Source organism: Ictalurus furcatus, chromosome 14 (genome assembly GCF_023375685.1).
Source record: "Ictalurus furcatus strain D&B chromosome 14, Billie_1.0, whole genome shotgun sequence".
Classification (NCBI taxonomy): domain Eukaryota; kingdom Metazoa; phylum Chordata; class Actinopteri; order Siluriformes; family Ictaluridae; genus Ictalurus; species Ictalurus furcatus.
The window spans coordinates 21,219,668-21,232,003 of NC_071268.1; the positions used below are offsets into that span (position 1 = coordinate 21,219,668).

Here is a 12,336-nt window from a genome sequence, read left to right on the forward strand (position 1 = left end):
CTCGTGAGCCTGAGTCTCACGATGGCTCTGACACGCAATGGATTTCGGAGGATCATTGGAAATTTGTGGAATTTCATTCGTCATAGTCACATTTTTAAGAGAGAACTAGGAATTCATAAAAGGAAGGAAGGAAGTAAAGGAAGTAAGGAGAAACCCATATAGAAATTTAACCTGTGGGAGAACCATCATCTTCAGAGTCACCAACGGTAGGATTCATGTGTTTCAGAGTAAGTTCTCAGTGTCATAAAGTCATTACAATGAGTAATGTTAGACGTGTGTAATAAAGTTTATCATAGTGCCTGCTAGCCCCTTTGTAATTTTGCAATTGAACCAATTGCAGCCAAAGACTGCATAATTATACTGTATGTTAATTGTATTTGTTATTATAACACTGGCTTTTCAAATCTAATATTGCAGAAAGTTGCCTTCTGACCAATCAGTAAATTCTAGAGTTTGTATAGCTTTTATAAACTGAAATTCAAGCCATTCTTGTGGCCATTTTGATCATTTATTCGGTAAATGTTTCTGTAAAACGTATTTTAAAGAAAAGGCAGAAACGTGTACTTTCTAACTGGAGGGAGTTCAACATTACTGTTACGAATAATACGATATAATAATACGAATAACCTTCCCTCCTTGACACGTTGTAATTTGCATTATTATATTTCAATCCTCAAAAGTGTTACAAGCCTTTCTTGACTATTTGGCACATTATAAATGTCAAGTCATTGTCTGTGTGCTCCTCTTGGGGGCTTCCTGGCTGTGCAGGGTTAACCGAACCCCAGTCCTAACTACTTGTGCCCAGCTCCCCATGGACTCAGCCAGAGAGAGTCCATTAATCATGTTGTAAAAGGGCTGTGGCTTAATAATGCCATGACTGACCCTTGGGAGATGATAAGTGCAGAAACACTGGTCACATCAATTAATCAGGGATGGGTATACTGCTGTCTAGTCTCCGTTAGAGGATACTGCTATTAAAGAACACACCAAAAGTAGACTACAGGTGTTAAATATGTGCATATTTTATCTACGGTATGTGTTTTTTAAATCAGTGTGAACAAAAGGCAGCAGAAATCCTCCTTACTGAAACCAGTAGGCTTATTTTATTTGCTAGCTTTTCTCTTCGGACATAGGAAACACCTGTTCTTTCCACATGTCTAACAAAGCAGAAGGCTATTTAATGTTTACTCTCTGAATAAACAGCCTATTTCAACACCTCTGAATATCATTTCTTTAGCTACGGGTACCTGGTCAATGATGTCATCTGAAATAAACGATGCAAGCTCAGCCATTTCTCAAGGCTTTAAATACTACTGACAAGAATAAACACTGTGCTCACACAATTCCGGGTTCAAGCCTAATCAGAAAATGTTGGGAAATGAAATTAGCAGCCATTCTGAGTGGTGAATTAAGCAGTGAGAACACAGCAGGTGTGTGCAAACACACCACACAGCAGCTGTGCTCTTCCGCTCAAGGCGTCCTGTTTCGCCTGTTCAAACACACAGATACTGTACACTGTTTCCAGACAAAGCAAACCTGTCATTTCCACACATCAGAGACAAGCACTGCTTTGTACTCAGTGCTTCAGCACATCGCAGTGTGTCAAGTCGATAATGAAGAAAGGAAACAGTGCAAGTAATGTGACAAATTACCTCATTTTACTCACAAAATAAGTGCATGTTTAAAATGTTATATGCCAGGGACATAATATTTTGGGTTACAGCTTTTGTTCTTTATATAATTATCTAAAACTGCATGCATTATGGCAGAGACGTCCATGTTTGACAAACTCCAGTACACAGTTCAGAGTTGTGTTGAGATCTGCAGTAAGGGTCAGTCCTTACTTGTACAGTGTCTGTATGCAGGGTCGCCAGGTCTGGTGTGACTGCTCAGTGAAATCAGGCAAAGACTGAATGTGACCAAGTCCAAACATCGTGACTATTGTTGCAAAAAATGTATCTTATTATTTAAAAGTAATGTAATTTGATACACTTTAACAAAGCAGTATTAAATTCAGTTTTAAAGTCTCCATAAACATCAAGGTTCAAAATGGAGTCACAGAATTACACATAATGTTGTCCTAAAAGAATAGCTATGAGGATGAAAGGAAATCAGATTTAGCGGTGTACAGGATATAGGTAAATAATTAAATAATGATTAATTGGATAAAGGTAAATCATTTTATTTGATTGAGAATATTTACCATATATACACTCACTGAGCACTTTATTAGGAACACTGTAGTAATACTGGGTAGGGCCTCCCTTTGCTCTCAAAACAACTCTTCTCAATTCTTCATGGCATGGATTCCACATTCCTTCAAGATTCTGGTCCAGGTTGATATGATTGCTTCAAGCAATCCCTGCAGACTTTTCAGGTGCACTTTCATGCTGTGAATCTCCCGTTCTACCGGATCCCAAAGGTGATCTACTGGATTCAGATCCGGTGACTGGGAAGGTCACTGAAGAACACTGAACTCACTGTCCTGTTCATGAAGCAGATTGAGATGATTTTTGCTTTGAGACATGGTGCATTATCATGCTGGAAGTGGCCATTAGAAAATGGTAAATTGTGGGCATGAAGGGATGCACATGGTCAGCAACAATACTCAAACAGGCCGTGGCATTCAAGCGATGATTGATTGGTATTGATTGGTAATGGACCCAAATTGTGCCAAGAAAACATTCCCCACACCATTACACCACAGCATGAATCCATGGACCCAACCTGCCTTGTGTCAACAGTGCACAGATTGGGTCCATGGATTCATGCTGTTGGTCTGTGTACCTCAGCAGAAATCAAGATTCATCAGACCAGGAGACGTTTTTCAAGTCTTCAACTGTCCAGTTTTGGTGAGCCTGTGAATAACACACAGCATATGCCATAAACCTCTCTTTCCCATGTAGTTCTAATGTAATGGTATGTGACCAAACACAGATGGAATACGCCAGACCAGCACTGTGGATATGGGGGGAAAAAAACAGTTGACTAATAATAATAATAATAATAATAACATGCTTGCTGCAACAAGGCTGCTAGATGCAACAACAACAACAACAACAACAACAAAACACTCCAAAGGATCATCAAAGCTGGTACCCAACTAACAGACATTGAAAGCATCTACACTTTGCTTTGTCTAAAAAGATCATCCAATATTATCAAGGATCCAACATACCCTGGTCAGAACCTCTTCAATTTCCTCACATCAGGTTGGAGGTTCAAGACAATAGCTTCTTGCACATCTAGACTTAAAAATATATATATTTTTTTTTCTTAAAGCAGTCACCATTATGAACTGTCTCACACCAGTCAACAGTACCTCACCTTGACGGCACAGATCACTCACGGACACTACGGGCAACTATAGCAACTACAGGCCATATCAATAACTTGTACATGTACAATAACTAAGAATTAGTGCAACTACAATGCAGTATGTGCACAACTGAGAATTTGAACCACATCTAGTATGGAAAAGAGGGAAATTAACTGGGGAGTCTGTGCAATAACTAATTTATGTGCAATCACTACGGGCAGTAACTAGGGAATATGTGCAATCACTACAGGCAGTAACTAGGGAATATGTGCAATAACTACGGGCAGTAACTTGGGAATATGTGCAATAACTATGGGAAGTAACTAGGGAATATGTGCCATTCCTTTTATATGTACAATAACAGGAATTGTGCAATAACTACATTATGTGAAAAAAACTAAAGATCTTGTGTGTGTGTGTGTGTGTGTGTGTGTGTGTGTGTGTGTAAAACTACCCCTGCAATAACTAATATGGTTAATAGGGGCAGATGGGCGGGTACGTGGGGAGGGCAGGATGGAAGCACCTCTCTTTTGTTGCATGTTGCATGTGTAAAATATACTGACTGTTTCTTTGTAAGCAGATGGAAGGGCATGCGGGGAGGGTAGGATATGAATACGGGTTGTGTCTATAACATGTCTATGTCTTGGAGATGCAGCTGCAATTTTGTTGTCCTTCACAATGACAATAAACCTTCAACCTTCAACCTAAGTGGACCACAACATCCTGATGGATAGATGACAGCTTGTGGTTTTTCAAACAAATCAACTACATTCATCGCAGTGTTCATTATTCAACGACTCCCTTTCATTTCACTTTTAGCTTTGGATACTGAGAGTTTAACCTATAGCTATGGAATGTGATCTGATTGGACTTGGACTGCTTCACTTACAACATTAAAAACCAAGCCCGCTACTTAGGTCTGGGAAATGTGAGAAAAAGATATAGATATTACAATAATTTATAACACTTAATAATGTGCTTTTCTAGTAGAGTAGAATTATCATATCAGCATAACTTTTAGAACACTGACTAACTCACAATTTCTCACAGTAACAAGCAGCTGAAAGCTGATTCTAGTTTATTCTCCGTTTTTTCCACCTTTAAATACCATGATAATTTTGCCATATATTCTGTGTAAACTCTACAGACTGTTGTCTGTGAAAATCCCAAGAGATCAGCAGTTTCTGAAATAAATGAGTCAGTGTACAGGTGTTCCTATTAAAGTGGACAGTGAGTGGATGTCTTTTGACACACTGTAGATGGGTATTAACATTAGATCATTCTGAGGTGCTTTAAATTGAGTGAATTAGTAAAGAAAATGCGAATAGACGTACGATTTTTTTAGGTTGACAATTGTTTTAATCCTTTAAAGCAGTTGAGGGGCACAGATTATAGAATTTAAAGGGCCTCGACACAGGAAGATGATTCTGCAAATTGTGTCTCTGTATTTATTCCAGTAGGACGTTTGGCATTCATCTTCTAAATCTAACAGACTCATTTTCTGAGGCATTTCAGATCAGAGAGTGGGTTGCACAATGAACAACAAAAGGCTTTGATTGTTCTTTGATTGTTCACCCTTCATCAGTATTCGGTAAGCTACCACATAGCTGTCATTAGAAAGCTGATTGTTCCCTTCTGAGACTGACTGAAGTGATCTGCCTCTGACGAATAATGTTTGTTAGTTAGTTACAGTTATGTTTATATAGCTTTTTCTAGACACTCAAAGCGCTTTACATAGTATGCGGGGGGTCTCCTCAACCACCACTAGTGTGTAGCATCCACCTTGATGATGCAACGTCAGCCATAGTGCACCAGAACTCTCACCACACACCAGCTATTAGTGGAGAGGAGAGCGTTGTAGCCAATACAGAGATGGGGATTATTAGGGGGCCATTATCATGTGATCTGTTAATATATTCTCATCTAGGGTGTGCATCTAGGAAGAGATTTTCCACTTTATTTACACTTATTATTCACGGTGTGGTGTGTGGAACGAGAAGCTTTATGAAAATGCTCCCTGAAGGGAGATTGTGGGCTGGGTGCAATGTCCTTCACAGTAAATGTTTGAAGACCAGAGGATGTGACATACCACACCTAGCGGCTAATTTATACACAGGATAGAGACAGAGACAGAGGCTGAAAGATCTGGAAGGCTGAAAGATAAAGAGAAACCCTGAGAGAGAAAGAGAAAGACAGGCCAAAGACCAATGGAAAGAGAGAAAGTAAATACATGTAGAGATGATGACAAAGACAGAGGGAGAGAGAAAAGGAAAGAAACAAGAAAGAAAAAGGCAGTGCATAGCCTTAAGTAGCTGAGTACTAGGTGATAGTTTAAGCCTCTCTCTCTTTCTCTCTCGCTCGCTCTCTCTCGTACTTTTACATGGACAGATATGACATAAGTAAGGACTAAAACATGACAGGACGCACTTATTCAAAGAAAATAAATGACAGTGTGTGATTTAGAGGTCGACCGATTGATCAGTTTTGCCACACCAAAAATTCAGTTTTTCCGGGTTGTGTCCAGTTTTTCCCGACTGAGCAGGGTCCACCATCATTATACAGTACGAGAGCGGCCTCTAGAGGCAAATTAAAAACCATCACTGACAAATTTTTTTGTTGTGATAGTTGAAGTGTTTTTTGATTCATTTCATCTCTATTTTTATTTGTTATTTTTCTTTTTGGTTCAGTTTGGATGTATATCTATTATTTACTTTAATATTTATTAACAGTTAATATATACTAATATTTATTTAATTTTAAAAACTACGGTACATTTTCATGGTACAGTCGGTACTGTTTATTTTTGTAATAAAGTTCAGCAGTATTTTACTTTGAGTGTTGTGTTTTTGTCGGATAACACAGGGTGGAGGCAGATGGAAATGCAGTCTGAAGTATAAAGTTTAATAAAGTATACAAACAAAACATAAAACTAAACACAGAAGTATGCACTCGTGGCAAGGTAAAAGGACAAAGAAACATAAACAATAAACAAAAAGAGACAGGAAGTATAATGAGGCAATGAAAGGCAGACGCAAGACAACCGGTGCAAAACGTGACTATATATACACAAGTGCTAATTAACCAAGAACATGAATCAGGTGAAACCATGTGATGGCTCTCAAGTCTTTTCCAACATTTCCATGACAGTTTTCAATCAGTATCAATTTTTAAAACTGTCGTTTGAGTAATTGGTTATCGGCAGGTACCGTACTGCCCAACTTGTTTATTGGTACGGGTAAAATCCACTATCTGTCGACCGCTAGTGTGATTAGTTTCCTTTAATAAAATATCCTTGTTTGATAGTGTTCTATTCCTCTTATCCCACAGCAATTTCCCAATGGCTGCATTTTTTCTTAATTAAAGAATGACATTTTTTTTTAGAAATCAGTTTATAGTTACATGGAACATTGTGTGACAGCCACAACATTAGCTTAGTTCCTATAGCAACTATAAACAGTCATTCTCTCACCAGCATATCTGTCACTTTAAATGTCATTTAACCATCTCTTACAGAAAGCTTCACTATATCAACAATTATGTGTATTTAATTATATACTAATTATATGAGTTTTACTCTAGGAACATAAATACTTCTACAGTAACAAGAGATCTTATCAGAAAACTGATGAGAGGCTCATCAGAAAACACCCACACCCACACCCACACCAAAGTAATGCCATTTGAATGCATGTTTATCTGCCTGCTAGCCTAGTTCTGTACAACGTGACTAAAGGTTTCAGAGGCGCTGTTTTCTGTAATAGAAGTAAATTCCAAATAAAGCCTCTTACTCACAGCCTCTTTCTCTGGCAGAGCACTGATAACACTGCAATAAATTAGTTAATCTGTCGCAAACAGGCCACGTTAAATATCGGGAGAATAATAATACAAAATGCGCCTCTATAAACAATAACCACAGGCTTATAGACAAACCCTATACACATGTAAACATAAGTAATCTCACAGGATGGTTTGGACGGGGACCCTGGAGCTGTGAGGCAACGATGCTATCTGCTGTGCCACTGTGTTGTCCAACAGCTTACTTACAATTCATAAAAAAAGCATAAAATATCAAATATCACTACGTTACAAATGACACTTCATCCTTCAACATGACTTACAGCTATAAACATTGATTCTCCTTACAGAACGTTTCAACAGACAAAAATGTATATATATTTCCTGTCTACATAAAAACTGTTTTTTTTTTTGTTTAGAAATACATTTAAAAAAACAAAAACAAATAACCATCGCATACAAACATCTATACAAGAAAACGTAATGGATATAGAGCAGATGCTATTTTCAGAATGTTCGAATCGTGATTGTACATGTTATATTTATATATATATATATATATATATATATATATATATATATATATATATATATATATATATAAATTAAAACATCCATAAATGTTGTTTAAAAGTTTCAACCACTACCAAGGAAAAACACATCCTTCTTAACCTGATAAACGCCTACTACAGCCGGGGCTAGTCCCAAACACTGCACGCGTAGATTTAAAAAACAACAACAACAAACAAACTGCAACGTAAACAGGCAGCACTTCGCCGAGGACTGAGTTCGTAGCCAAGAAAGGTTTAAATATCAGTTCAGAGATATGGAATTGCTACAGGTTTGAAAAGTCAGATGACTAGTTTATGTAAAATATAATGCTGCATTACATCCTAAACTGTAATTCGCCAGTTGGAATTAAATCATTTTCATCCTCGGTACGTTCGACAGACAAAGTGGGAAAATTGACATCCACATTTTTGTATTTTTTTAGCAACAAGCTAGGCAGCTAACTCAGATGAATTACGTTTCTTTCTCAAACAGTTTGCATGTTCTCCCTGTGCTGCGGGGGTTTCCTCCGGGTACTCCGGTTCCCTCCCCCGGTCCAAAGACATGCATGGTAGGCTAATTGTCCAAAGTGTCTGTAGTGTATGAATGGGTGTGTGAATGTGTATGTGATTGTGCCCTGCGATGGATTGGCACCCTGTCCAGGGTGTATCCCGCCTTGTGGCCCATGCTCCCTGGGATAGGCTCCAGGTTCCCCACGACCCTGAAGGATAAGCGGTATAGAAGATGAATGGTGGATGGATATGTCTGTATGTTGACCAATCTAAAGCCAATATTTGTATATACAGTATAACTCATTGAAAGGTAAGAAGTTTTGTTTGATTTGTTTATTTCTGATGCAGCCATGTTGATTCGACGTCACTTTGTAAACGAGGAAAGAACACGGATTTGAGAAGAACAAGTTGACCTCTCAGTTGCGGTGGCATTTCATGTCACGCAAGACATGGTCCCCATTTACTCTATCGAGAAAGAAGGGTTCACTACGTTGTGCAAAAGTAGTAACAGCGCCACCTATAGCAAACGGTGCATTGTTGTTGTTTTTTATTTTTATCTTTCTTTAAAAGAACCATTGTTTGCACTATTTGCTATAGATGGCGCTGTTACTATTTTTGCACATCTACATTTTCCAAAGTCCGTTCTAATAAATAAAAAACTTCATAAATAAATTGCGGAATTTTTCAATTGCATTATGTAAGAACAACAAAAACGAAGAAATCGTAATCGAGAATCGTTCAGAAAGATATTTTTTCCCTGCAGTATCGCCAAGCCTTAGCCAAAGTCATGCAATATTGTGGAGGTGAAAGAATGCAAACTTTTGCAGGACATTAATATATAGTAAACCTGTGATTTGCCTGGCAGCCTGCACTTTCAGAGCTGTGCTCATTAATAGAAAATTGATCAACACCTGCTGACCAGTCAGAATGGAGAATTCAACAGCGATGTGGTATCATCCAAATTATTCCTCACACACTCTAATCATACCATCTTAATGAAAACGTCTGAGGCACTCCAAAATTTCTCAGTTACTTGATAGGCTGCAAGAGCTCATTCTATAAATAGTTATCTGATTCACAGGATATTAATCGACTGTGCTTACCAAGAAACCAAAAACAGCTAAGGACTGTGGTGTCAGGTTTATACAGCACAGAATTCATTCATGCTGAAACCGTTCAATAACAACAGGTCAATATTTTTACAGCAACGCTGATAGCCATTAATGACCAGTGCATTTGTACATGCTCTAATGTGTTTACTGTAACAGTTTAAGCTCATTTTGAATGTGTTTATCATCTCAGAGGGCCAGGCAGTTCAGTTTAGAAATGTTAGAAATAGGCAGAGGCCACCAGAAGGATGTATTCTGGAGTACTTGTCATACTGTGACCTAAATATGTCATGTTCACTACACTTTAAATGATTCTGCAGCACCATGCACTATAACAGATGGGGTGTTAGTTATTATTTGAGCTTCCATTTTTCCAAGTGTATTCACCTCACATGTAAGAGCTGTACAGTCAAGAATATTAAAAACATCAAGTACACAAATAGCATCATGCTACAGGCTGCATCAGCTTGTACAGTAAGTGTTGTGAGACCTAGGTCCTACCATCAAAGTGTACACAAATACCTAAACAGTGTAAGTGCATATAATGGATCTACCCAGCACTACAAACACTAACAAACACTGCTTGTTAAAAAGTATTACATGCCACAATCATATGCCGAATTAGCCAAAATAAAATAGAGTCAGCTTACATACCAAACAGCCTCCGATGGAAGAAGAACTTCCCAGCAATGAGTCCTGTGATAATCGCCAGTATCCACATCAGCACCTTCAGAAAGTTCCACCCTCCACCCGGATACTTATTCACTATAAAAGAGAAACAGTTTCCCACTACTATCATGTGTGCCTCTGTCTGGCTGTGGGATACAGGGTCTTCAGCAAAGATGAGGAAGTTGAAGAAGGTGACGAGGTAGGCTACAACCAGGCGCAACCATGGGTGCTGGAAATAATAACGGAAGCGGACGTCTATCTCCATTCCTCTAATCCTCGCCATCCAGTCGCCTCCTCAAAAAACAGACAGAGGACAAGAACTGAGAGAGTACCAGATTACCAAACTGGAATTACACAAAAGTAATAAGTGTATGAGTACAGTACATGGCATAGGTAAATAAGTATTTCAACACAAATTCTATCAACTATGTATACAAGCTAAATAATTTGACTGAAATGTAACCAGTTCCCCGTATTCCTTTAACATTCAGAGGATGACTACCCCAAATCATCCGCACTTAAATAAACTCCACTGTAGTAAGGGGTGATGACAAAAATACCATATCATGATTCTCAAAGGCATTTTTGCAATACACAATATGTATTAAGATATATAGGTTTGCTCACAAAGTGCCAGCAATGCGGTGGTGTTGCATTTAAAAATGTTTATAAATAATATATAGCTGTATTATAATATTATTTTAATGTTATTATGTTACAATAATTATTAAAATATGACTACTACTAGTACTACTACTACTACTACTAATGCTATTACAGTGTCAATGATAACCCCAAAAAGCATGTTGTGAAATAAATGATAATATCGATACTATATTGTCATATCGCCCAGCCCAACATTGCACATCAGGCAAAGTCTAAACAGAGCATTAATCATTTTAAAAAATAATTGTTATTGTGTGTAATTTAAAAATGGGCATGTTGGTTAATTTGTAAACGGCTATACTACTGAAGAAAACACAAATTATAAAATTATAATATATTTATACAAATACATTGCCAGTCATTTCATTTCTTCTGGTTGGTTGACCAATGCAATGCATTTAAATTTAACTCTAGGCATGTTACATGTAGTTTTGAATATATTAGGGATTAATACTGAGATTTTAAACTTCTAACCTTAAGTCTTGCATGTATTGTTAAACTATTGTTGGAAGGCTGCCCAGTGTTTAAAGGTGGTCTGTATGTGTAACTGTGAGAGTGACTTTTTATTTGAAAAGAGCTGAATATGTGTTGCGCATTTGTAGATTACTGGACATGCGCAGTGGGTAACTCTAAGCTTTACAGGAGTGTTGTAAAGGTCTGTGTATCCAAGGGCTCAAGAGAAGACACTGGGCCAAAGGGGGCTGAACATAGAAAATTGAGCAGAGCTGCAGGGCTAACAGTGCAATAACCTGCATAAGAGCCGAATATTCCTGCAGGCACCCATGACCGTAAATGATCCCACACACCTCCTCCCTGTCAAGTACAGACGCAGAGGTAACTGAACAGAGATAACTAGTACACTATATGGGCAAAAGTATGTGGACACCTGACATTCACACCCATCCGTTGCCACAAAATTGGAAGCACAGAACTGACTAGAATGTCTTTGTATGCTGTAGCATTAAGATTTGCCTTCAGGAAGGTCCAAACCTGTTCCAGCATGACAATAACCCTGTGCACAAAGCAACATATAACAACAAAGAGGGACTAAATGTAGAATGGGATGTTCAGCAGGGACATATGGGTGTCACGGTCAGGTGTCCACATACTTTTGGCCATATAGTGTATTCCTAGAAAACTATAAGTTGTCCCAAATGTCTCCACACACAGGGGACTATGTTTGCCTGCACCACATTGTTTGTGTCTTTGTCAGTGGATGTTCGTGGACGTCCACTTCTTCTCGGTCAGTCCGCAACACTTCCAGTCTTTTTAAATTTGTTAATAAGTTTGACAAGAGTGTCATATGTGATGTGCTTGCCATGTTTCCTGTTCAAGTCCATCGCAACCTTGCGAGAGCTTCTCAATCCAGCCATGAGAATGATTTCAATATCTTCTTTTGTCAAAGGTGTTCTCAAAGCCTATCTGAGAAAAATATATATAATATAAACTAAGTATGAATAATTGTGGAAGACATTTTCCTAAAAAGTCTTAATTTCCACTATGTATGAAGATTTTTGGGACACCCTGTAGTTAGTGAATGAAAAGATAGCAATTTTTGGGACAGCACGGTGGCCAGCGAGTAGTGTTGCCCCCTTACGGCTCTAGGTTCGATCCTGAGCTCTGGTTATTGTCTCGACATAGTTTCGCTTGTTCTCCTTCATGTCCGTGTGGATTTCCTCTGGGTTCTCCAGTTTCCTCCCAAAATGACGGTAGATGA

The 12,336-nt window shown here is 38.3% G+C and overlaps 1 protein-coding gene across 1 annotated transcript in view; it reads right to left on the reverse strand.

The window, feature by feature from the left end:
- tmem117 (transmembrane protein 117) overlaps positions 1–12,336 on the reverse strand; it is a 54,558-nt gene that overhangs the window by 41,269 nt on the left and 953 nt on the right. The window contains exon 2 of the mRNA XM_053641840.1: positions 9,939–10,247. Coding sequence (XP_053497815.1) covers positions 9,939–10,247 — 309 coding nt within the window. The remainder of the gene's footprint in view (positions 1–9,938; positions 10,248–12,336) is intronic.